At 40.2% G+C, this 25827-nt stretch overlaps 2 protein-coding genes across 5 annotated transcripts; both read right to left on the bottom strand.

The window, feature by feature from the left end:
• Positions 1-2366: 2366 nt before the first annotated feature.
• Positions 2367-7451, bottom strand: asb1 (ankyrin repeat and SOCS box containing 1). Its single transcript, XM_026375634.1, has 5 exons — positions 7217-7451; positions 5924-6062; positions 5174-5476; positions 4240-4622; positions 2367-3679 (listed from the first exon to the last, which is right to left on the bottom strand). Exons 1-5 carry the CDS (start codon positions 7314-7316, stop codon positions 3549-3551), a joined length of 1056 nt encoding a protein of 351 aa, XP_026231419.1. The 5' UTR covers positions 7317-7451; the 3' UTR covers positions 2367-3548.
• Positions 7452-9183: 1732 nt separating this feature from the next.
• traf3ip1 (TNF receptor-associated factor 3 interacting protein 1) lies at positions 9184-25662 on the bottom strand. Of its 4 annotated transcripts, none has more exons than XM_026376474.1 (16): positions 25260-25498; positions 24111-24179; positions 22779-22940; positions 22148-22276; positions 21566-21991; positions 21398-21472; positions 20986-21009; positions 19778-19853; positions 19307-19327; positions 18227-18305; positions 17577-17663; positions 17161-17293; positions 17032-17068; positions 16841-16917; positions 11810-12027; positions 9184-11428 (listed from the first exon to the last, which is right to left on the bottom strand). In XM_026376474.1, exons 1-16 carry the CDS (start codon positions 25380-25382, stop codon positions 11263-11265), a joined length of 1902 nt encoding a protein of 633 aa, XP_026232259.1. In that variant the 5' UTR covers positions 25383-25498; the 3' UTR covers positions 9184-11262. The 4 variants fall into 4 exon arrangements, with proteins under 4 accessions (XP_026232259.1, XP_026232258.1, XP_026232260.1 ...); XM_026376473.1 differs by having other exon boundaries at positions 17577-17666; XM_026376475.1 differs by lacking the exon at positions 21398-21472 and having other exon boundaries at positions 17577-17667; positions 18228-18305; positions 25260-25662.
• Between the last annotated feature and the right edge of the window lie 165 nt (positions 25663-25827).

Consider the following 25827-nt stretch of genomic DNA (forward strand, 5'->3'; position numbering starts at 1 on the left):
TTGAAAGAAAAAGAACAACAGGCAGAAAGAGAGAAGAGAGAAAGGTGGAAAGGAAAGACAGAACAAAGGAAGGAGAGATACGAGGAGACAGGCTTGAAAGGAAGACAGTGCCATCTAGAGACCTCGCGAGATATAATTCAAAATAAGAAATGAACGATTGAATGGAGCTCATGTGTTTAAATATAGATTCATGTGTCTGAAATAGTCTAAATGCTGTTTCAGGAACTTTTATTCTGTGAACAATAAAGAATAAACTGAATACAGAAAGATTTAGTTCCACCCATGTGGACTTTACAGAAACCATCCCAGTCCATCCTCTCGGTTCTTGGCCAGAACTTCTTTTGGTTAGGGAGATCTCACCTCCCTGTGCTGCTGTGTTCTCTGCTGCTTCCACTCGGGGTTCCCAGGCTCTGCATTTTCCTGGGGACCAGTTGGGTTTTCCCTGAAATGTGGTTTTCTCAACTATCATGACAGCTTGACTCATTTATCAGCTTCACAATGATAACGAATGTCCCCATGTAGAGCTGTATCACAATTGTATAAAACTTTATGACTTCCTCTAAGGGAGGGAACCAGACTGTGAGTCTATATGGGTGCACTGTAAAAACATTTAAGGCAACGTACTGCATTAGATTTTTTAAGCCAACTCAAATTTTAGTCAAAGTTTTAAAGAAAATTTCCTAGAGTATTGTTCAGTTAATTTATCTTTTATATGTCTAAATGTGTTACTTGCTTAACTTTTCATATGAATAAAAACTTCAAAATTTGAGTTGAATATAATGAGAATTACAAATGGCACCAGCAAACTATTTTTAGGATAGCAAAACATCTAAATCGTTTATTTTAATCATGACACAGTAACAAAACTGTAGTGTAAAATATTACTTGTTGTTGTGTACTCAGGGTTTTAATTAACTTCCACACACTCTAAAATTTTCTCAGTTAATTAAAAAAAACTTCAAACTGAGTAAAACAACAATGGTTTTTCAGCTAACATGATCAACTGGCTTCTGTTTGATCCCAAAACAAGCACCACACAATCCTGCTAAGCTGCCCCCAGTGGATTGAATAAACTAAATGCGTACTGGGGTAGGGACAGAATTCAACACCAACTGTTATCAAGGTTCACATAGTTTATGCTGGTGTGACAGAAAACAACCTTAATCTAATGTATGCATGTATTAAAGATACAGCAAATGGCACTAGAAACTATTTTGGCACTGAAAAAGAAAGGAATGATTTTTTATTTTTTAATTAAACCCATTTTTCTTTCATCCTAACCACTGACCAGACAATGGATTCATCATTCACCACCACACTGAGCACACACTAACAATGTCATCATGAGTAAACCTCCCAAATGTTAACCTGAGGTAGAATCACCATGACCAATCAGACACTGACTAGATCCACTGTTAAAACCTGTATTTTTCATTTATCATAGAACATCCTCAGCATGGTGCTGCAGACATTAAAGGACCTAAGGTCCCCCTGCATAGAGAGATGGGATGACAGGACTCTCAGATTTCCTTAAGTGTTTTATTGATGTTCAGTTGAAGATGGTTTCGTTCACACCAGTCCATGAAACTGTTGACCATCCCCTGGTACTCTGTGACGTGGCATCTTATTCATAGAAACCAGGCACGACTTTTTCCACCTGAGAGGAACTCTCTCCAGATGCAGGCTGAGGTTGAAGATGTGTTGGAGAACACCACATACTGGGGAGCACAGACCTTCACCAGCCTTGGGCTGATTCCATCTGGTACTTTGTGTGGTGAAGCCTGTTCAGCTCTCTCCTCACCTGATCTGCTGAGATGGACATCACGTGGGTGGTGGCTGAGACGTGTGGAGGAGGGACTGAGAAGCCTTTAGTGAAGTGCAGGGGGCTCTGAGGCTCAGCCTGGAATCTATTGAAAAAGATGTATTCAATTTGTTGGCCCAGTCCACAGTCCCCTCAGTCACCTGGCTGCTGGACTCGTAGACAGTGATGCTCCTCATGACCCTCCACGCCTTCACTTATTCCATTTGACTGGTGTTAGTCTGGATTACCAGCAGACCTGAATGCTTTTGTAAATTTTTGTCTGCATCCTCTATAAGGTGTCATATGACTGGTCAGGTCGGACTATGGCTTGTCTCATTGTGTATTTTATACTAGTGTCTCTTGTTGCAAAGCACATTTTAATGCCGTTGAATGATTCAATATGAATTATTTTATTTTATTTTAATATTTGCTCTTGACGCTGTTGTTTGTTCAGATCCTTACTGCACTATACCTGACAAATTGGCATTCAGAGAAACCCGCTGAACTTTGGGGAATAAAAGCGGCTTGTTGTGAAATCCTAGATATATTAAAAACAGAGAGAGAATACTGAATTATTGTACATTTACTGTTTGCAAATAAGGTAGATATACATAGCAAAGTGCATTGACATTTCAACATGTTCAAGATGAAACTTTATGAGAGCAACAAGCTGTGCAACAGGTTTGCACAGGAGACAATACGAAGGTGCAACAGACTCACAAATAAGGCAGCTTTCTGTGTAATAAATACAGACATATAATATTCATCAAGAATAGATTGTCAGTGTTACAGAGAAACATTCCTTAAATGTCCTGAAACAGTCTAAGTCTCTGTTGTTAATGTAACATTAACAATCATAGCCAAACTGCAAACTTGGGTCTGTATTAGTCAGGATCCAGCACCTTAAATTGCTTATTTAGGCGAGTGTATCTCTCCTTAAATATACTTCAAATGTTGCACTTTAGTGTTCTAGTTAATCAACAGTAGTTCTGGTTTAATGAATCTTTAGGCTATTTTTCCCAAACTCAAAGTTAAGGCTTATGGCTACAAAACCATCCATCATTACCCAGCATTCAATGTAAACGTAGAGCGAGAGTGTAAATTGTTTGCACAGTTCAGCCCTGACGTTCCCACTCTAATCTGTGTGATTAATGCAATGCAAAAGAAATGATCTGCAGTATAAACCAAAACGTATAAAAGAAGGCCGGGTTGAACATTCTGCTTTTCACTCTGATCTAGAGTTGTCTTGAAATCCACATTTACATAAAACAGATAAATGAGCAATCCAAGGAGCTGGATCTGGACAATGTCCCTCTGCCTCGGAACGGGATATTTATTACACAGCATGTTTTAATGGAACAAATCAAATGACACTCTCATTGTGGTGGCTGAGCTGAAACATGCTACTTGAAATAGGACCAGAACATATCCCAGTGATTTGGAAAGTTACAAGGCAAACATTTAGGATACACACAGTTTCCACAAGTCAGGACACACGAAACTTCTCCGATAAGTTAAGAAGCATTTCAGTAAATGATTATAATAACAGGGACAGAGGGGTGTCACATAACTGTTTACTTCAAAACCTTTGAAAAACAATACCAGTAACTGTTTATTAATAAAAATGATAAGTAATCAGGAAGTTGGGTTCACGAAACGCTCTACCCTGTGGCTCGTCTTTCAGACTGACTGAGATTTTTGGGACTTGGTTGAAGGAGCTCTGTAGAAGACAATAGCTGGATGGCTGTCAGTTTTGGTGAAGCAGGAAGTTCTTGATGGGTTCTGGTAGAGGTAATGAGGGTATGTGGTTCAGGCGATGTTTGCCCATCGCTCTGCGGATCCTGATACGGCACAAGTGTGTCAGCCGACGAGGGCACTCTGGAGGAGACATAAAAAAAAGGGAAGGAGCAACTGAGAAGCTGCCACAGAAGAATCCCACCACAGATTCAGGCAAACTCAGATAAGAACTACTCTGAACGACTGCTGCTAACGTGACATCATGCTAGAGTTTGACTGGTCAAATGAGAAAAAGCAGCATGACTAATACTAATAACATTATTGTCATGATTGACTGTGAGACATCACTGAAGACACACAGACCCCAAACTACATGCATGTAATGTCTATATTGCTTGAAGAAGAATAAAGCCAGAACAGCCAGCTCTGTTCAAAGAGCCACAAGTCTCTACTGTGCCTTTATCTCACACAACGTGAGTGCCATCAGTGTCATCTCTCTCTTTTGCAACTTGCACACTGGATCATCTTCACATTTGGTCTAGTATTTATAGACAGCACATTTTTTTATGACAGTAATTAAAGGGATACCAGATACAGTGCAAATCTAAAATGACTGTATAAAACCCTTCCTTGAACAACTACTGGTCTTTTTATTGGCACCTTATTTTCATTGATTGTTCCCTACACTTTTTTTTACTCACTCCTCGCCTCCAGGAAGACCCTGAGCGCTTCCGGATCCACCTTCCTTCGGTTAGGGGCCTCCAGATCTGACTCATCCCAGTGCACAAGGGCCGGGTTGGCGCCATGGTCCAACAGCAGGTGAACAAAGGCCACCTCACACCCGTGTCGGAGCACCGCATCCAGCAGGCAGGACGCCAGGCCACGCGTCAGAGCCTCGTGGCAGACAGGCCCCGTGTAGTTGAAATCAGGCTGCGCTCCGGCCTGGAGCAGCAGCCGGAAACAGTTGAGGTGGTGGTAGGCAGCACTGATATAGAGAGGACACACCACCAAAGTGTTGAGGGTACGAGCACTTAAGAGGAGCCGGGGACCCAGCTGGTGGTCCATGTCTACATCAGCATTGAACCTGGAACGAAGGAACCAAACACACTTATGGATTTAGCCAGTTTATTGTGCAAACAAGGTGATTGAATAAAAACAACTGTGGGTAATATGAACAATGTATGTTTTCTCATTGTCTATTCAGAATGTTTCCCTTGTCAAACATTCATGTGTCAGTGTGACCACAGTCCCATGTGGGCTGGTCTTGTTGACTGATGGAGCTTATTACTGATTCTTTGTTTTGTATATTCTGGGAAAGAAAAAGAATAGGAAATAACCAACTTTAGCCTGAAGCAGTGGAAAAAACTGCATCACACAGCTAGCAGTAGATCAAAGTGCTGACCCTGACAAACCCACAGCATAAAAAAATGTTTATATTAATATTAATGTTGGCATGAAGACCTCTCATCATTTTTCAGTATTCCAAAGGGAGATAAAAAAAATAAATAAATCACATTGTGATTTGCACTTGGGAAGTGAGAAAAGTCCTCCTGCGACCTTGTTTAACACAGCTGCAGGTCGCCAGTGCAGTGCACACAGTAACTGTACAACTGAGACAGCAGTGGACTGACTCACTTGATGAGCTCCTGCAGTATGTCCAGCCTTCCCACCCGTGCAGCATGGTACAGCGGGGTGCTGCGGTGGTGTCGGCTTCCATTGGGGTCTGCTCCGGCTTCAAGGAGAATCCGGACACAGTCCAGGTGACCGTTAACCACGGCTACGTAGAGGGCTGTTTGGCCTTTGACGTCAACTAGGTCCACGTCGGCTCCCTGGGCGATCAGATAGGCCACGCAGGCGGCGTGTCCGGCTGTGGCTGCGATCCGCAGAGGAGTGCAGGGCAGACACCCACAACACCATACTGACTTCTCATTGATACGCCTGCCATCAACAGAGGGGTGAGAGGGTATTAGTTCTATGTAGTGGTGGAGGAAGTAAACAGTATGTTTGATGTGTAAGCAGACTTTTGTTTCACAGTTATGAACAGGACTGCAAAGATCACTTTGTTTATTATTTTCTCAGTTCCACCCGGGCTTGGACTCACACCACAGGTTCCAGTAGCTCTAAGTGGACAGTATGCCATCAACTCCAGTGGGGCGTTTGATTTCTGCTGTGGTTACCAACTAACAGCAGTGGAGAACCCACTGATGCTGTAAGGTGATGAAGGCAAAAGTAGCCAGCGTATGGTTTGTGTTACTCGTGTGTGTGTTCAAACTGTTTGTGGTGGGGACACATTATAGTACAGCATGCGTGTGTCTCAGTTACAAAACCTATTCAATAAACCACAGACCACACACTCTGGTACACCAGGTCTAGATCCTTCCTCACCGTCTGAAGCCGTCTTCCTGCAGCAGGTTCCTCAGGGTGTCCAGATCTCCAACGTAGGCTGCATTGTGAAGTCGCATGTCATCCTGCTCCAGGGGTTTGTCACAGAACTGCTCCTGAAGCCATTCCTTCAGGTTCCGGCCTGGTGAAGACACACATTTAGGAACAGAAACCATTATTATTGAATTCTGACTTTAAACTCAGAAATAACTTTGAGACTGGCTCTGAGTTATGCAGGAGAAGAACCACACAAATTAAGTCTGTTTTTAAATCCAGAAGAAGCCATTTCATTAAAGAGAGAGTGTGTTTGTAAAAACAAAAGACATTTTGAGTCTGATATCAGGGATGTTAAATGTAGACACAGTTACTATCAATAAGCCTCCTGCTTTTGGCCGCATGCAGGGGCGGATCCAGGATTTTATCCTTAGGGGGGATTTAGCCGTCACTGCTGTATGACTACCTACTGATGTTAATCTACATTAGCGTGTTAATGGGGAATTCCATTATGTATCGGCACCGAGCTAATAGGCTCGTTCATCATGGCACTCTTTCATTGTCATTTGACTGGAATGGGAAACGTGTCACACTGTTGTATATATTTAAATGTACTGTCAATTTTGATATGGTTCATGTTTTATATCTTTTCTTCTGTATGTTTTAGTTTTACAGTGTTCGAATAAACAGCCTGAACTATTAACTCTTGTCTGTCATCTGGGAAAGAGGCACGTGTGTGTTTTTTGGTACACCTTTACCTCCTCTATTAATGAAATGGCTTCTTCTGGAACCCCTTGAACAGGTGTTAAGTGTTTCGCAAGTAAACTAGACGAAGTCACATCAGGTCCCGATGATGCTCGAGCACCCTGCCTTTGAGCCCTCAGCTGGATGCAGATGATTTTTATTAGACAACTATGCAAATGTCGTCGCTGGATGTGAGAGGAAACAGCGAGACTGTAGTGATCAAACAGGTTCTCCACTGGTTCCATTACTGCGTCCACCATCATCAAACAGCAGATACGCAAACACGCCTTCAGGCCAGCATCTTAGTGAAATCACTTATCATTGGTGGGAAAACACTGATGAAGTGTTGGTAAGACTGTCCCCACACCACACCACACCACACCACACCACACCACACCACACCTCTGCAGCTGATCCTAAAGGTGACATGTTGCACTTGCCACACCTGATTACACAGGAGCCACTCTCAGCAACATGCCCACATCTAATACTGTAGCAGTGCTCGTGTGTGGACCGTTGTCCTCTGAATGCTGCAGACTGATGAATCATTGTGGTTACCTGCAGCCGTGCTGGGCAGATCCGACACAGTGATGAGCGGGGGGAAATTGATACAGGGCGGGTCGTCACCATCAGCCTGTGGCTCTGGACCGTCGGCCATGCTCCTGAGATGTCACACCGTCAACCTGAAATGAGTGCTTTCTGCAGCAGGACCGAGCCTTTTCCCACCACCAAAACCCGGAAACTCAGCGATCTAGTTCAGACAAGAGGCATCACAATAAACAAACGTGACCGTGCTGATGACGTCCTGCGCGCTACTTCCTGCTCCGAGCGAGCGAAGTGTTTTAAAGGGGAAACGCAGCTTTTGAAAATCCCAGTGGATTCAAAGTGTAGAACACGCTGCAGAGAAACACACCAAAAGAAAGGAAACACACAGTAAAAACACTTTCTGTAGGCTGGAGAGTCGTGTACAGTGGTTTATGGAACAAACCTCCTGCAGCAAAATGCAACAGAAACACTGAGGTGAACATTTCTAACTGTTCCTGTGGTGTGTGTGTGTGTGTGTGTGTGTGTGTGTGGCATGGTTCATCCTAATTAGAAATAAAAAAGGCCTAAATAATATATGCAAGTTTTGTAGTATTAACGTGCACTAAGAAAACTTTAAATCTAGTAGAAAAATCTCTTTTATAAGATTATTTACATTATTCCAACTCTGAGACACAGCACAGTTTGATTTTTCTTATAAATCAAGCCCACCTACTGGAAAGTAGTTTTAAAGGTCAAAGAGCAGCGCTAAAATATCTGAGATCTAAGAAGTCTGGACTTCTAGCAGAAGAATCAGAATTCAGCTTTCTGTTTGGCTGCTGGTTGCATGTGTAGTCTGCAAAATGTCCATCTTAAATGTGGTCCCCCGTCTTTTGACTGTTAATCTGTGGTGAGTCATTTTTGGCTGCGTAATGTACACCAGGAAGGCACACAGCCACGAATTCATGCTGTCTGACGACAGATAAACCAGAGACACTGAGGCCCTGCTGCTGCTCTAAAAATAAATGGACAAGTCGACATGTGCCCTCATTAATATGTTATAAGAGGCTACAGCTCAGCAAGTAGTGGTTCCATTTTTTTAGGAAGTTAATTTAAAACCTGTGCAATTACCAGACCTGAAAACATGATGCACAGCTCTGACTGCAACACTCACAACAATAACCATCTACTACTGGAGATGGCTGTTGGACTACTCCAAAGCGTGGCCGTGTGTGTGCAGCTCATTTCTACCAGTACAGTTAAATGAGGGATTTTCAGGTGGGCCTGAAGTGAGGATTAGTGGTTAACTGCAGACCACAAGAGACCACAGTCTGAACCATTGTGAAATTCAAAGGGCAAAACCCACTGAGCTTTTCTACCAGGGAAAAGTCACTTCTTCTTTGTGGAAGCTGAAGGGAAAACGCAGATGTTCAGTGGAGCTGTCCTATCCTTGAACTGTGCTGGGCTCTCCCTTTTTTTTAATCCACTTGTTGATTAAAAACCTACTTTTTGCTAAAAGCAGGTGTCCATGCATTGTGCAAAGGGGCTAAAGCTAAATCTCTGACATGCATCCCAAATGGTTCCGAATCTCACTGCACAGCTATCAAAGAGGCGTCCTAATACGTCTAGTGCATGTGTGTGTTGCAGCTGTTTTGTGGCTTGCCAGAGAGCAGTTGCTGCTAATGTAACTTGAGGGCCTTAAAAAGAGAGTTAAATGTTTTACTTCTGTCATGTCGGACTAGGCTTCAAAAGAAACAACACTCCTTGAGAGTGTGACTTGACCATACCAGACGCCACAAGGACTTCACAAGAACTCATCAAAATCGCAAAGCAGGGTCATTTATCATTTGGTTTCTTAATGTAACAGGAGCTATCCAGACCGCTCATTAAATTTCCATTACATGGCTAACTTGACTCAGTCTGTAGCTCTTAGCAACAGTCGCTACTCTCCAGTGGCTCTTAAAAACAAGGAGACAAGTATGTATTACAACATAACCATTTATTTCACTCCACTACAAAATTATAGAATGATTTGAACTATGGTACAGTCTCCACATATACATAATGTACAGCTTAAGGATAAACTGAGACTATAATACAAATAGTATACAGTGTTAATAGAGCTTTCATAAAACAAACCTTTTAGTGAATAAAATAGGTCATTTTTTCTATTTAGATTTGATGGACTAAATATAATACTGATATGAAAACAGATTGAAATCTGACTAAATGATATCACATTTGACTGCTGAATCCCTATTAATGATAAGATCGTAAATGAAAAGCATTGTGAAGATATTTCCCAGCAAAGCAGTTTCCCTGTTTTAAAGATTTGACTTTAAATGTTTTCCCCTGTAACTGTAATCAAACAATTTGACAGTCTCCATTTGACTCCTGGCTTTAAATAGCTGTCTGTTTCAAATTGTATTTGTTTTCACCAGTCTCAAAAATAAATATTTTGTATTTTCCCTTTATGAACTGTTTCATCCTTCAAATACACCAAATCCTGGCATTAGCAATATCACAGAACTAATTCTCTGGACAGATGCTGTGTTGCCTGTCCTATTGGTAACCTGTACCTGTGAAAACTCACTGTGGAGAGATTATGAATATTTAGCAAAAAAGCAATTAGTCACAGCACAGTATGTATAACCACCACTTCATGGCTGAAAAAAATGTTTAGATAAAACTGGAATCAACTGTAATAACGGAAAATATTCATAAGGCCAATTAATACAGCAAATGTTTTTAAACTGTTCTATATATTGATGCAGTCTATGTCTTCAGGGAGAGATCAACATTAATGTAACTATATTGATATTATTTAAGTATGGTAATTGCATTTTTATTTATTTTTTGTCGTGGGGGCATAAACACTATGCAAGGAACTGTTTGTGAAAACTGAGTGCTCACTTTAAGTCTCATGTCCTATTGTAATGATCAGCATAGTATTGCTTCATATTTTCATATTAGCTACATGCGTACAGCACACCTCCTAAAGCAATAAAAGGAGCTAGTAAAATGTTTTATGTTTCCTAATTGACAAAGAAGCTAAATTGCCTTCTGAACAAATGTTGTCTCCACCCTAAAGAGGAAGAGTTTGGCAAATGTTTCAGTACACATGCAGTTGAGGGCCCTTCATGATAGTGGATATCCTGTATGCTCACTGTATGGAGGACTGATATATGCTTTTTGTACCAAATATGCATCAGATTATTGTGTCTATGTTGTTTTAGAAGGTATGTCACAAAAAATAGAAGACAGGAATCTAACAGCGCTGTCCTGTCAAAAAAGCTTTTTTCTTATAAATGCAGAGATATGCCCTCTAATCACTTTTATCAAAGTGCAGCAGTGGTTTGAAACATTTTTACAAGATAGGACAAGGTTGGAAATTAAGGAAACAGGTTCTAAACACAGTCTAACATGGAGTCTTACAGGGGGTAGTCTGATAGAAGTAGATTGGAAGAAAAGATTTGGAAGAAGATCATTAGGATATATATATAAAAGGCCTGCTGACAAATTCAAACCAAGGTCCTAGGTAGTATATGAAATCTTTATTTCACTCAACTAGGCCAAAAATATATTTTTTAATTTGGTCCAGTGATTGCTGTGTGTACAGTAACGTTCATGTTACTTATTGGAATATACAGGGTTTTGATAAACTGGCCCTGCAATAAATACAACTATACTCTAAGTCAGCTGTGCACTGGCTCATTCCACAAAGGCACCATTACAAAAAAGGGTTTGGTTGGTGTGCAGAGCAGGAAGATCATTTCTATTTATTTAGTCATTCATTTATTTGTCTGCCAGTCTTAGCAGTTGGTACAGTACATCTCCAACATTGCCCAGTTATGTTAGAACAGCCTCAGACCTCTGAACCATTGAATTGTGTTTTATTTTATTTGTTTTTTTTTCTCACCCTGGCAATGTAGGAATGTGTTTAAGATCCATGAAACCTAGTGCAGGCAGAAGTGCATCGTTTGGTCCCATCCCACATCATCTCTAAGAAAAAGTGGTCTCACCATCACTCTCAATGTCAAAATCTCAGTGCAAATTTTTCTTTGTAGACCTTATTTGTCACTTCAGGTTCTAGAAGAGTAGCTGATTCCAGTCACCATCTTCTGGATCTTCTCTTCATTTTTCAGTATGTTGGACCTTAATGCACAAATCTTGTCCTGCTGGTCCTTGATCAGCTGTTCCAGTTCAGATAGTTCTGCTTTAAGTGGCTCCACTGCCTGGTCTGTCGCTCTGCAACATACACAATCATGTACATGCACAGATAAAGCATTTACATTTACATTTAGTCATTTAGCAGACGCTTTTATCCAAAGCAACTTACAAGTGAGGAACAAGGCAAGCAAACAAAATCAAGTCAAGGAGAAAAAAAACATTAAATCAAAGTGCTATCAAAAAGTGTTTCTGTTTCAAGAGATGAGATGTGAGTACAAAAGAGCAGAAAAGTGTTTATTTATTTATTATTTTTTTAAATGCAAAGGAAGATGCGGAAGCAGGAATAGTTATTTGCTATTACAATGGCATGTTGATATTCTGCCTATAAGGTGACCATACAATACCACAACATATACGGAGCTGTTATTATATAGTATGTATATTGTGTTTCAACCCCACCTCTGTTCTTGCAGCAAAGCCTGTGCATGCTCCTTGTTCTCCCGCCGCCAGGTGTGCAGCTCAGCCTGCATGGCATCCATGTCCTCCTGGATGTAATCCATGATCTTACCCAAAGGAAGGGTGCTGCGGCAAACCGTCTGGATGGATGAGCGCAGCCGCTCTATCTCTTTCGTCACCAAGTCCCGCTCTTTCTTCCGTGCTGCTTCAGACACCAAGTTCTGGTAGTGGAGGTGGTACAATGGATCAGTTCAGAAAGCATGCAAACATCAAATTAAATTCTAGGAATGCACATGTCTGTATTTCAGTAATGATTCAACGGAACTCATTACATTTTATAAGCATATTGTTCTGGATCAAATTCTTTATGGACTTTCATATAACCTGCTTGATTTAACACTCAGCAAAGAGCTGCAAGAACACATGTATGAATCACTTTTGTGTTCAGTGACCAAAATATAATACAGGAAAAGGAATTCTACCTTTGCCAGCAAAGTCTCAAATTCTCAGTACTATAGCAAGGCTGCATTTAGTGGTTTTGGATTTCAAGGCTGAAAATGTTATCCAGGAATTCTACCTACCTAGCTGTATATATAAAGATCAAACACATGACAAAATTGTGTTGGCCAAAGTAGTAGGACTGGTGGACTGGCTGGTGAAGGCTTCCAGTGTATGGTGTGCGGTTGATGGGGGTGGGGGGTATCCCAATTACATTCACTGCCTTGATGGTGAAAAGGAGGGGAACATATCAAGGAAGGACCTCCCTTGACAGGGAGCAAACCCAAGGATGTTTGCTCAGCTGGGCTCTGCAAGGCCTCCAAGTGTGTGTGTGTGTGTGTGAGAGAGAGAGAGAGGGATGCAAAAGCACTCAGTAGTGCACTCCTAAAGCCCCATCTGTGAGCGCGCGCACACACACACACACACACACACACACACACACACACACACACAATAGGCACTCAAGAAAAACACCAAGCAGAGGATCATGCAAAGCACACAGGGAACACACACAGCCCCCACCCACACTCCTGGTCTTAAACTCCTGTTTATTTTAGTAACAGGCTGTGGCAGTGGGGTTATTTTACTACAGTATTGAGTAACAACTATTACACTTATGCCTCCTTTCAAGTTCAACTCTTGTCCAATTTAGGCTATTTGGCTACACAGATGAGAGCACCTGCTTTCATGAGGCAGCAGAAATCATACTTGCAGCAGTGTGTAAACTATACGAAAGCTTCCTCTTTAAAACACACAGCCTGTCATAAAGTCTGCTTGGGTAGCTGGCCAAATATGCTTGGTATAGCTGGTGCATATAGCATGTTCCTTATCAAACCATCTATTAAAACAAACTGAACAGCTCAGTAATTACAATTTTAAAAGGCAGCTTGACTAGACAAGCCCACACTGCAGAAATGACATCAAACATAGTTTACCATCATTTCTCAAGTACAAATTTCTGAAAACCTTACTCTCTGTTACCCGTTTGTGGTGGTATAGTGTGAGGGTTAAAATGCCTTGGCCCAGTGGTCCCACTACAAGGTGGGTGGCTTTCCACCGTGTGCCGTGAACCCTGCAGCTAGACAAACACTCTACGGCTCATTCAGCCTGCCTGGCCTTGGTTTGCATAGCCCAGACAAGACCCGTGGCTTCATTCTATTTGCTGTCCCCTTTCTGCTGCAGCTCATCTCTCCTACTCTGCTGGAAAATAAAAAACTTGGCATGAAAACGTGACCCCTGGTTCACGTTTTCTGTCCAAGTGGATATAAATCACTGCTTTATGGAGGTCTCTTTCAGGGTCTATGAGACCTGTGTGCTCCTAGTTTTCCTTTTCTCACCCAGATCACAGAACAATATTTAGAAGTTAAGGCCACTGAGGAGCAGGAGGTGAGAGAGAAGGGGGAGTGGGCTCCCAGTATCTCAGACACTGATGAAAGCTCAAGGCAATGGCGAAGACAGAACCTCTGGCTGGTGCTAGAAAGGACAGGTTGACGAATAAAAGGTTGTAGCTAGGTTTAAATTGTTTTATACATACATCAACACCTTTTAGATTGAGAAATTCTAATGGACATACAACACTAAAAGGTAAACTACAATGAGGAAATACACCAGCCTAATCAGCTTCATTAGGAAATGTGTGTAAAACTGCACCTAATGGGCAGCTTACAGGAATTTTCTGGGGCAAGAGAAAAACATTCTTCAAAGTATCCTCTGACAAGAAAAATAGCTTGCAAGCACAGAACCTGTCAGCGACAGAGCAGACTCTGGAGTATCATTAACTGGCAAAACAATCTTTTGGACACTAGCTGATGAGAATCCCGCTTCCAAAATAAGGAGACAAGCTTGTCAGTTGAAAACCATCAGTCATTTTCTCAAATCATGTGAACTGCTGTCACAGCACCACAACCAAAAATGTGAAAAAAATGTGGTTTTGTTAAAATATCTTGAAGATCATTGAAGAGTGTCTGAGAACAATGGTTACTGGCGTCCATTTATTGACACTGACACTCATGCTGATGGTTTTTACAGTGTGCTCCTGAAGCAGATCTCAGAGGTAAGCCAAAAAGCGAAGCATAGGATGAGAATTAGCTCAGGATGTTCTTTATGAGCCTCCTTGTCATTTTTTATAGAAGACCATTTAAAAGTCTTGCTGGATCATAAAAATAGCTTGGAGTCAGTGAGGTGAGCAGAAAGGCTTATGACCACTGAGGTTACAGGATGTTGTTGCAAGGTCACTGTAGGTCCTGGGGGAGACAACTGAGATCACCACCCTGGGCTACGGGGTGAACTGAAGGGAAACTTTTAAAAGGACCACTCGTTATAATAACTGACAATGGAGAGCTTTAATAGAATAAAACAGTTTGCCCTCCAAACAGACTCTGGGAAAGAAAAAAACAAAACGAAAAGATTTGAAGACAACAAGCTTCTGATCATAATTTATACATGGTCCTGTGGTGTGGACGGCTTCAGGTGGGTACTTGTCATAAACCTGACCAAATTCCTAACAAGTCAGTATGATGTCTACAAAAGTAATATGACTAATGGAATACCACAGGGTCATTTCCTTATGTTTCCACAAAAAACGCTGAATGTTTATGAAGACACAGAGGTCTGCAGAGAGGAGTATTTATTTTCTTGACAATTCTGCAGAGAGTATTCTGGCCCTTCTCCTCCGTGACTCTCACTCAACAGCCATCCATTTGTACGCCACAGGGTTTATTTATACATTACAAACCTTCATCAAGGCTAATTTGATGGGGGTAAAGAAAAGGGGGAAATGAGTACACAAAAATTCTTATGAAAACGCAGCTGCTGCAAGGGGCAGATTCTGTCTAAATAAAAAGAGAAGTATCTTGGAATAATATACAATGCTGCCAAAGGGTCATGAGGAAGGCCATCCCCATAAATATACAGCAGTGCTTTGGTCACACACTGTGGTAAGACATGGCAAAATACAATCACTTGACTGTTTAAGTATTCCCTTGATTTACTTGGGAATAGCTAGGCACTGGCATTAACAATAGAAAAATAAACGTAAGAATGACAAAGTGCAGAAATTCTGATGGAAATAACATGAAGGATTTCCATAAAATGTAGAAAACTAACTTGATGTTGAATATTAATTTAAATGAGACTGTGGCTGTGTTTTGACAAAGATCTGCATTTTTTTTAATTAATTGCAGCAGCTGAAGTTTCAAACCTGTCGTTCAACATAGAATGAGGAAGCTCAATATTTACATTTTTGTCCCTGCATGTTTTACCGTGATTACAAGAAAAAAAAAAGAAGAAGAAGAAGAAGAAGAAGAAGAAGAAAAAAAAAACACCATTAAGCTAACCTCAACGCGCTTTCAAGTCAGGAAGGAAGTCATTATAGTTCTTTATACAGCTGACCAGGCAAGGCCAATAATGACAGAGAGGTAGACTGAACAGTTCTATGTGCAGACATACCTGCTCTAAACTGCCTCTGCAGACCATTCAGAATAACCTGAAATGAGGTTCTGAAACCACTGAAGGAGGCTGTATTAAAGAATTAGGAACACCACAAGGCTATGCTCATGTGTTTTGTGTGCTTGTCTGTGCCTGGATATTTACAGGTACATATCTTTTGAGATTCATTATTTATACTTATTAAGTCCTGGGCCTATAAGATTCAGTCAAGATATTTCTCTTTACTGTGAGCTATGCTGAGACTTCAGGTGTGAGTTATGAGGGATGATGTCTGAGGCCACAGTTAGGAGGGATAGAGCAGGGGCCTTTGTGCATGAGTGGCAGTCCAAAACAGTGCATCAATCAAAGTCAGGGTGGTCAGCTATGAAGGGATGCAGGGAGAGTATGCATCAGTGGAATGGACCACCCAAAACAGACGGTGTACACCACCTCATACCATGGAGTACAGACCAAACTGTAAGCTTCATTCTAATTCACACTGCTAATAAGGATGAAACAGTGCTGCTCTTCCGCTTAGAAATCAGCTGACAGAGGGAAATGCATGAGCAATGGCAGCAATGCATCATCTTGTAAAAGAGAGTATGATTCCTACTGTAATATGTCTAATTCAAACATGAGATGACAAGGAACATGGTCTTAAAACTGTACACAGAACAGAGATCTCTGTAATAAAAGAAAACACAACACTAAGACAGCTAAGATATTGAGCAACAAGCTCATTTTTCTCCAGACATCTTGATGTGTGTATCAATTGTGTGTGGTCTGTTAGAGGCCTTTGTTGCAGTGCTTGTCTGGCTATTAGCCCTTTAGCTTCACTGAAGGGGAACATTTTTGTGGTTTCGAGGCAGCGCAATTACACCTCTCCACTCCATTTGTTTATATCTTTCTTTTGATAATAACCAGCATTGCACTGGGCATTTCACTGTGGTTAAAATGGGTACCCTTGGGAGCATACTTTCCAGAAAGAATGGCTGGAAGAACTGGTGGAGAGCGTAAACACAGAATCTTCATAAGTATGAGTTAAAAAAACTAGGCTAATAGTTCCCTCTAGTGGTGACAGAATAGATTTAATACTATGACTGTACATACCTGTTCTTTAGATTTGGGGGAAGATGGTGACAATTCGTAGTCTTTCTTGGTCTCAAGGATCTTTTTCACAAGGCCACCTAGAGTGAGAGAAGATGAAAGCTTTATTTCCTCAAACCGCCAGGTGGGACAAACAAGAAATTGGGGCATTATTGTTGGATTTAAAATAAAGGAGAACTAAAAAGACAGCGTACCGTGTTTCTCTTCACTGAGTAGGTCTAGTGCAGGCTCCTGGAATTAAATAGAACTGTAGTAACTATCCCAGGTTTACAGTATGTATCTCAACTCTATTCAAACACAGTGCTGTTAAAGTCACTTCCCACCTCCATCTCAGGAACATCTGGGGGTGGAGGGACAGCCTCATCCACAAGAAATTGCTCATCTTCATCGTCCTCTTCTTCAGACAACTTTTTCCCATCCATAATGACAGGCGCTGAGTTCTTGGCACTAGACAATCTGTGAGATAGGCAGATAGAGCTTACTTATTTCTAACTGAAACCACACAGTATTAAAGTGTATGGAAAACATGAACTATCTTATAGGCACTTTTTTCAGGTGTAATGCTTGGCTGACTGGTCTGACCTGCTTTACTTGTTCCAATATTACACAGTTCCTACAACCATTGTCACTAAAGTGCTTTACTAATACAGTATAATTAGTGATCAGTCTGTCTCACAGGAATGAAAGCAGAAAGCAGTAAACCAAACTTGGCAGCAGTGAATACGTGTAGTGAAGTCACCTCTCAGTTGATGCCACATCAGTGTAACTCTCCTGTTTCTTGACTCGAGGAGGTGCTGGGCGAGCACTGCTAGGCCGTGCTATTCGTCTGCGGATGTAGAATTAAAGAATGTCCACATTACTTAAATAGTTAAATAGTTTCACAAGCTATCCTTTTAATGTCTTAACCACTTCAACATTACAAATTCTCATGCTCTTCTTCTGTGTTGCCATGTGTTGTTGACAGTATCAAGGAGTAAATTAATTATTAAAGAAAATAATATTTGTAATTATCCAAATGAAAGCAATAATTTAACTTCGTAATCTACAGGGATTGATTGGATTAGTTGTAAAATTCAGTCCAACAAATTTGAATCAATAAATAATATTGTATAATCTAATGGATCTGCACCCTCAAAATTCTGAAATCTAAAATGGTCTTATCCATAATTTCCAACCAGCTACATCTACAGTAAGATTTATTGAATGAGAGTGTACTACTGCACTTTACTGAATATTGTTATTCACACAGTCACTAGATATGATGACATGTAATGATATATATTATACATAAATACATCTCACTGATAAAACTCGTGTGGGACAGAGTAATGGAAATTACTTTAATAAGTGCAACTGAGTGAGTGACAGCTCAGTGTTGACCATACAGACCTGGAAGCTATGTCAGATGGCACAGAGGAGCCTGCAACATCTCCATTTTCCTGAGGAACAGGTCTTTGGGCATCTATGTCTGTAAAAGGACAACAATGACTTGTACTTAGCTTAGTGTAATATACTGTAGTAAGGACCATTCACAGCATGGTGGATTCTGAGAATCTACACATAATGACATTAGTGTGTCCTCATGTTGTTGTTTTTTTCTGAAAATGCATCAGCCTTATTCTCCTTGTATTGACTTTGAATAGTTGTCTCTGTTAAATGTCAGTGTTTCAACTTCAAACTTGGATGCAGTGATATAGAGCTGTACGTCAGGATTCCATAACGTCACTCTTGGGTGTGGTTACAGGTTCGACAGAGTACTTTCATGACCAACCTTTGATGTCAATCAGCCTGTTGTTCTGCTGCTGCTGTCTATTGTGGTTTGTGCCTAAAGGTCTGACCCTTGCCTGCATGTCTTTTCTGTTGTGTGCCTCATCGTGAAGTTGCTGGTTCCTTTTGCTTTTGACAACAACATTTTCTTCCCATTTCTTGTAGATTTAAAATGATGTGAAAACTGACTGCTGCACCCATAAACATAATTAGTATTTCAGACTTTATTTATGGACGTAGTATATTCCACACATATGACTTCTATTCCACTGCACACCTCAGAGGGTTTCACCTTTGTGAGGAAACCACTGCTAGTTATACACTGTATCTTGCATAGGGCTTTGTAAATAAAACAGAATCACTTTTCTCTTCATTATTCAGTGACAGATTGCAACTGGCTCTTTGGTTATATTCTGACATTTTGGGGAAGACACGTTTTGCTTTAACCTGAGTCACATTTGCATATAAATAAATTTTGAATTGCTCTTTTAGTATGAAGATAGTTAACACAGTTGTCAGGAATATATTTGTTTAAAAGCAAAATGTTATATGCATGAAATTATGGTTTTTTTCATGGTCATTATCAGTACTCTCTTTCACTGTATTGCAGGTTTCCATGAGAACGTTCTATTGTGTGAATGTGAAAAACATTACATGCTTTTCTTCATATGCAGCAGCATAAGGAAGGGAAAGCGCACTTACCTCCCTCACTGTCAGACTCATCTGTTGAGAAAAAAAAGACAAGGAATTGTTAGTGCTCATTCTTATCCAATTAAAGATATGATATGCATAGAGTAAAGTAAGAACAGGAATACACACATAATGATGTTCTGTATTTCTGTAATGTCTTTAGGAGTATGTATTTGAGGAAACCCTTTTCTTAATGTCAGTCCTATAAATCTTTTGTCTTTGATAACAATAATCCCAATCCATCACTCCTATCTAGAGAACTAGTCAGAGAAGTAGAAGTTAAAAATAAACTCAGATGCAATGTACTAAAAAGTTCTTCTGATAATGATTAGAGAGCTGTTATTGATAATATATTAAACAACTGTATTACCTACTGTATTTGAGATGTGCCTTTCTAATTTAATAATAATTAAATACCTTATTAAATTAGAATAATTACAATTAAAATAAGGTTACTAAGGGTTACAAGTGGGGTAGATTTACCTTGACCTCCGATTTTAGGCCTTCGTCTCTGGCCTTTTGCAGATGACGGACGAGGTATTCTAGTTGGACTATCAGACTGTGAGTGGAAGAAGGACAAGCAGGAAAAATATACACGTTCAGAATAATAAGCCCTGAAAGGCAACACATCACTCATTAATGGTTAGAATACTATGGAGAAGTAATTTAATTTAATTTATAGTTCTCTATTGTGCTAACCATTTATCATATTTTACAATATTTGCTAATTGTTTTATGTCTTATCTTGCTTAACATGATTCTTAGATGTATATATTTTATTGTTATTTTTATTTCTGATTTGTTTTGGATGAAGGACAAGGAAAATTAGCTTTTTGGCTAGCATTGTCACATTTACAGTAATGGTGATTAATGTGCAGTGACCCACAAAAAAAAATGTAGGTATGTTATTAAGTATAGCACATACACAAAAACAGTTGCCTTTTGGAAAAGCAAAGTGGCAGAATGCATGTGTTAAGTGAAAAGGAATACCCAGAATAAACCCAGACACACACACCAAGAATGTGCAAACACCACACAGAAAGGGCCACAACAGTTCCAGGCAGAAGTGCTATGTTGACCCTTTCGCATGGTGCCTCTGCAAATATTTTTCTTAAAATTCTGGCGCTGACACCAGAAATTAAGGGGCAGCCTACTCTGCCCTGTAATCACCTGATATCTGTTTAGATTCACTCCACCCACAACCCTTAACACAATAAGTGGTAAAAAACATAACAGAGTTGAACAAGAGTCAGGAAGACGTGTATGCCAGAGCAAGAAAATATTGTAGGACTGAATAACTCCCCTCAAAATGGCAACAAAGCAACAAACAATTTTATCATAAATGTTTTGGGTGACCAACTGTTTTCTGTGGTTCAAACGTGGTGGTTTTATGCTTAACTGAACACTCAAGCTTTGCTACACAATGCCAAACCGAAATCTTTGAAATGGCTATCCCACATCAGATCAAGCAAGTTAGCTGTTTTACAGCTGACTAATGCAGCTTCTACGTATGTTCCATGTCAATAATATATCTGACAGCCCACTGGCTAGACTTGGATTAGCACTAGAAAGGTAAAACAGTTGCATGCCTCACACACAGGGAATTCCCTTGTGGCAGCAGTGGATATGTTGAATGCATTGCAATAAGCTATGTGCATGTTGTTTTAAAAAATGGCATACTACATTCTCACCTGGTTTTCAGCTGTGTCCGCAGGCTGTAAACAGCAAAGAACACAGCATTACACCAGGTCAAATTTAGCTATTACATTGTTGATAAGATATCATGATTATACACTAGAGCCATTTACAGCATTAAACGAAGCAGACAGCCATTCCAAGGCATTTTAACATTAAAATGGCAATTTTATCAATTTCAACAGATTATTTCTGCAGGGTTAAATGTATCTTTATGGAGATTTGGCCCCTTATATAAATATGAGGCATGATATAAATTACAAATATACCTGTGAACAACAAGTTCACGCAACTTTGCATTTTAAACTTGAAACATGAACTCACAAAATCAGAGACCAACTGTTTTGTAACTGTCTAATGGTCTTCATGATGGACATTACATTAAATATACATTTTGGTCACACTTACAGCTGGCACAGGTTTGGCTATTTTGCTGGGCTCCTCAGTGCTATGTTTTTGCTGTTGTTCCTCAGATACTCTGGCCTAGCATAAACATACATATACATATGTATACATACAAATATACATATAATGGCATTTATTACATTTAAGTTGTGTTTGGGGTTAATGGCATACCTTGCTATGGCCATTCTCTACACTTCTGTTCCTCTCATCCCCTTCTTTGTGTCGCTCTCTCTCACGCTCTTTTTCTCTGTCTCTTCTTTTTTCCTTGTCTCTCTCACGTTCTCTGTGGGAATCCCTCACTCTTGTCTTTTCTCCATCTTTATCCTTTTCCTTGTCTTTGTCCCTTTCTCGATCTCTCTCTCTGTCCTTATCCTTATCCTTGTCTTTGACTCTTCCTTTGTCTCGCTCCTGGTCTCGGCTCTTGTCTTTATCACGATCTTTGCCATGTTCCTGTTCACTGCGGTGATGCTTGTCAGAGCGCTCCCGGTCCCGGTGGTGCTCTTTCTCCCCATCTCTATGTCGACTGTCCTGCTCTTTGGGCTGGTCTGGGTCCTTCTGGTCCCGGCTCCCACTGCGCTCTGTAATTTTTCTTTTCTCCTATAGTTCATACCAGCAGGATAGGATATACAGTTATAATTTAATGCTAGCCATGGCCACATGCTGAGAGATTCATCACCTGAATAACTATTTTGTTCAAAGCAAGCTTGCAGATTGCAAAGCAGAAAATACTATGACTAGACCTAAGGCTCTCACCTCTCTATCCATGTGGCGTTCACGTCCTTCTCTGTTCTCCTTGTCCTGGGACCTAGATGTGCTGGCCTTGGTCTTCATGTCCACTTTTTCTCCTGCAAGCACTCGCTTCACTGTATCATCACTGGCCATCTACAGGAGGATCCAATCAATTTCATACAGAAATCATAGTAATAAGAAGCACTTGTTGTTAAGTTTATGAGGTTAGTGTACCATGGTGGGTTTTAAACATACATGTCAAAAAACTAAAAGGGTGCTATTCTGTAACTGCCCTTACCGTGAAGGTATATGAGCAAATGTATAATGCATAAAATCTTAATAAATTAAATTAATTGGAATTTAAATTACAAATGTACTATGTGATATGAATAAAAAGCTATACACCTAGCACCAGTTCATCTGTTTACACACAATCTCCAGGGGTGCAATTAAAATGTTTGAAGGGTCTCCCTGAGGCAGCTAGAAAGTTTTCCTAAGAGAATAAGTATTTTTATTTGAAAAATAATACACACTGAATATCCTTTTTATATACTCTGTAATCTAGCATCTAATAATGACTACATAAAAAGATTTAAGTTAAACGTTAAGAGTTGTATGTGTATGTGTATTTAAGTAATCTTGCAAGAAGACAGACCTTGTTGAGGCAGCACTTGGCAATGGCCTGCAGAAGCTCATTGGTTTTCTCAGGCTCATGGCCAGCCACAATGCGTGCTGGTTTTGCTGCCAGGGGCTCGCCACTCACCAACATCACAACATCTATGGCTTTCTGAAGGAAGGCTATCTTAGAATCCTTGTCCTAAACAGAAAAAAAATTATTTGGTAACCACAAGACTGCACAGTGGAGATAGGACATAGGATGCAGCTATGAAGTTAAAATAAATAGAATTGGAGTTCACACAGTTTAAAATAATTAAACCCTAAGATATGCAGAGTTCAACTCAAGTTATTCCTAATATGTTACAATTCTACATAGCATGCATAGCTGTGGCATGTAAAGCTTCATTCTTCATTTTTTATGCCTGCAAATGAACATACTCTATTCCAGACAATTAATCGGCTAAGCAGTGATTCTAGTCTATCAACCTGCTGCATCTGAGAAACTTGCCAACTGTGTAACATAAGGACCTGTAGCTGGTACAACCACATGGCCTGTCTAACACCTGATAACAGGGTGTTTTGCAGTGTTCTCTTAATGGGAGGTAATTTACTAAACATTATTTTTTCAGATAATATATAAAACAAATTCTATACTGTAGATACAAAACAATTACAGTGACAGAATTACATTAGTCACTACATTACAACTACAACTGGATGCACAGTTGAATTATCTAGGATTTGGATTGATCCAACAGACATGAAACTCTGGTGTCATCTTTGATCTAGAACACAACCTTGGGACATATAAGTCTTTATCATTTGAAAAATGCTGCATAACAAAAGACTTTACTTATCAACCACCTTGTTGCACCAACTCCAAATAAATAAATGAAAAAAAATCTAAATTGAACATTTAGTTTTAAAACTAAACTGCATATTTATGATCAGATGTAGTAGTCTTTTCTCCTCCGAGCATAGCAGCTCACTATCCAATATTGATTTGAGGTCAGCTCTAAAACAGCAGACTTGCTATACTGACTGTCCTGACACCTTGACAGTCTCTCTCAGTCATGTCCTGCCAGATTCTCTCACTCAGTGTGTTACAGACAGCGTGTAGGATTACACACACACACACACGTTCCCTCAGACTGCACCATAATACAAACAGGTGATCCCTACAAAAGTAAGGTACATAAATACAGTACATATTCTGTATAGACGCAAGTTAATTAACAGCGACAAATGAATATGAGAAAAGTACTATGAGATTTGTGATATTTTGTGTAGCAGTAAACCTGAAGGTACAAAAAAGTAAAAGAAAAAAAAAAAAGAAACTGTTGCACCAGGCAGAGTGTTATCAACTTACCTTAACATTTTCTGACTTCATTTCATTCTCGCCATACAAGCCTTTCATAAAACCAGTAGTTCGTATGACCTGAATTTGGGGGGGGGGAATAAAAGGTTTCACATCAATTAGTAGATCACATGCAATACTTTATACTTTTATCCCACAAATTAATTAGAGATCAGATCTGAATTAATAACATGCTGGTCTTTTTAGCACAGTTCAATACAGTGAAAATTCAGTTCTTGGATAGCTAAATCCAAGTAAAACACATCACTAATCAGAAGAAAGGAAAGTCACACATGCCAACATGTGGCCCTTTATTAAATATTCATGAATCTAACAATGAAACATGAGACTGACCAACAGGTGGAGAATAAGACTTCTGTTCAGAAGAGTGAAACAGATTTTACTCTGCTTGACATTTTAAATACACAAATTATAAAATGCACACAACTTTTAACCAGTTTGCCCACATAGTGATACTATCTGTATCAGAATTAGGAATTGAATTAAGAGTCAGGTATGTATTCTACCTACTCTCTTCATCTTTTTCACACATGTAACTCATTCTACACTAAAGTGCCATCATCTACTTTGTACATCAAGTGGATGTATGATTTCTTATCAAGTAGCAGTAGTAAGTTATTTGTCCCTGATCTCAACGTGAGGGGTTCAAAATCGTTTCCACACAGTTAGCGAACCACGGGACAAAAATTGCTTTGTTGAGCCCTGTGCAGCCTCGGGTCATGCCTAGCAACTACAGCCGTTGACATGGCTTGCTAACTAGCTAACACACAATATTAACCTAATACACAACGTTGTATTGCATTGCTAGTGAACGTTATGAACCCTTTGTTTGGTTAATGTTTGTTCTCGGTGCTTTAAATGCTTGGCCACCTATATTCTTATTGCGGTAGTAGTTTGATGGCTCGACAAAAATACCAGTAACGCTTCTACAATCTGCAAAGTTGCCAATAATGTTATCTAACGTGCTTCTCTAACAGCTAGCTTAGCTTGGGCTAACGTTGTTGTATTAGCTAGCTAGCTAGCTCATCTGTTTTAAAATAACATGTTAACCTTTTTACATCGGTAAAACAGACTCCTGGTGTTAGCCGAGCGTGTGTGCTAAGTGACCCAACGTAACATAAGCGGTTAGTTAAGCCTCACCTCACTGAAGATGTCGTGTAGGTATCGAAACGGGGGTTTGTTTAGCAGTTTCTCCGTGAGAGGCGGTTTCTTTATCACTTTGCCCAGTGTGTCCTGGGTCTTTTTCACCACTGCTGCATTCATAGCAGCAGTCTTTAGTAAATATAAGTATTTAAAATGCAGAAGATAAAACAAAAAGGAGTCCCGAGTGAAAACACTTTGCGGCTCTGTCGCTCGGTTGCTATGTCAATAGTCCTCAATCCCACAGTGCATCATTACTGAGCACTGCGCCTGCGTCCGGGGCCGACGGTTGCTAAGCGCCGCTCGGGTCCGTAGCAACAGCTAACACACACAAGCTACCGTAGAAGACAGAGACACGAGTGATGACACGTCTGTGTGAGAGCTGTTCAAATCACTGAAACGACAAGACAGGAACGCATGTAAGTGTAGATAACCTCCTGGAGGCTGTGTAACGTCTTTTGGTCTTTGCCTAATGAAGAACCTTACAAGTTCTCTACTGTTTTTAGTGCTCAGTGTGTGTGTGTGTGTGTGTGTGTGGTACTGTGTGAAACTCTAAGCTGCCATCTTT

This window comes from Anabas testudineus, chromosome 21, assembly GCF_900324465.2.
Source record: "Anabas testudineus chromosome 21, fAnaTes1.2, whole genome shotgun sequence".
Taxonomy (NCBI): domain Eukaryota; kingdom Metazoa; phylum Chordata; class Actinopteri; order Anabantiformes; family Anabantidae; genus Anabas; species Anabas testudineus.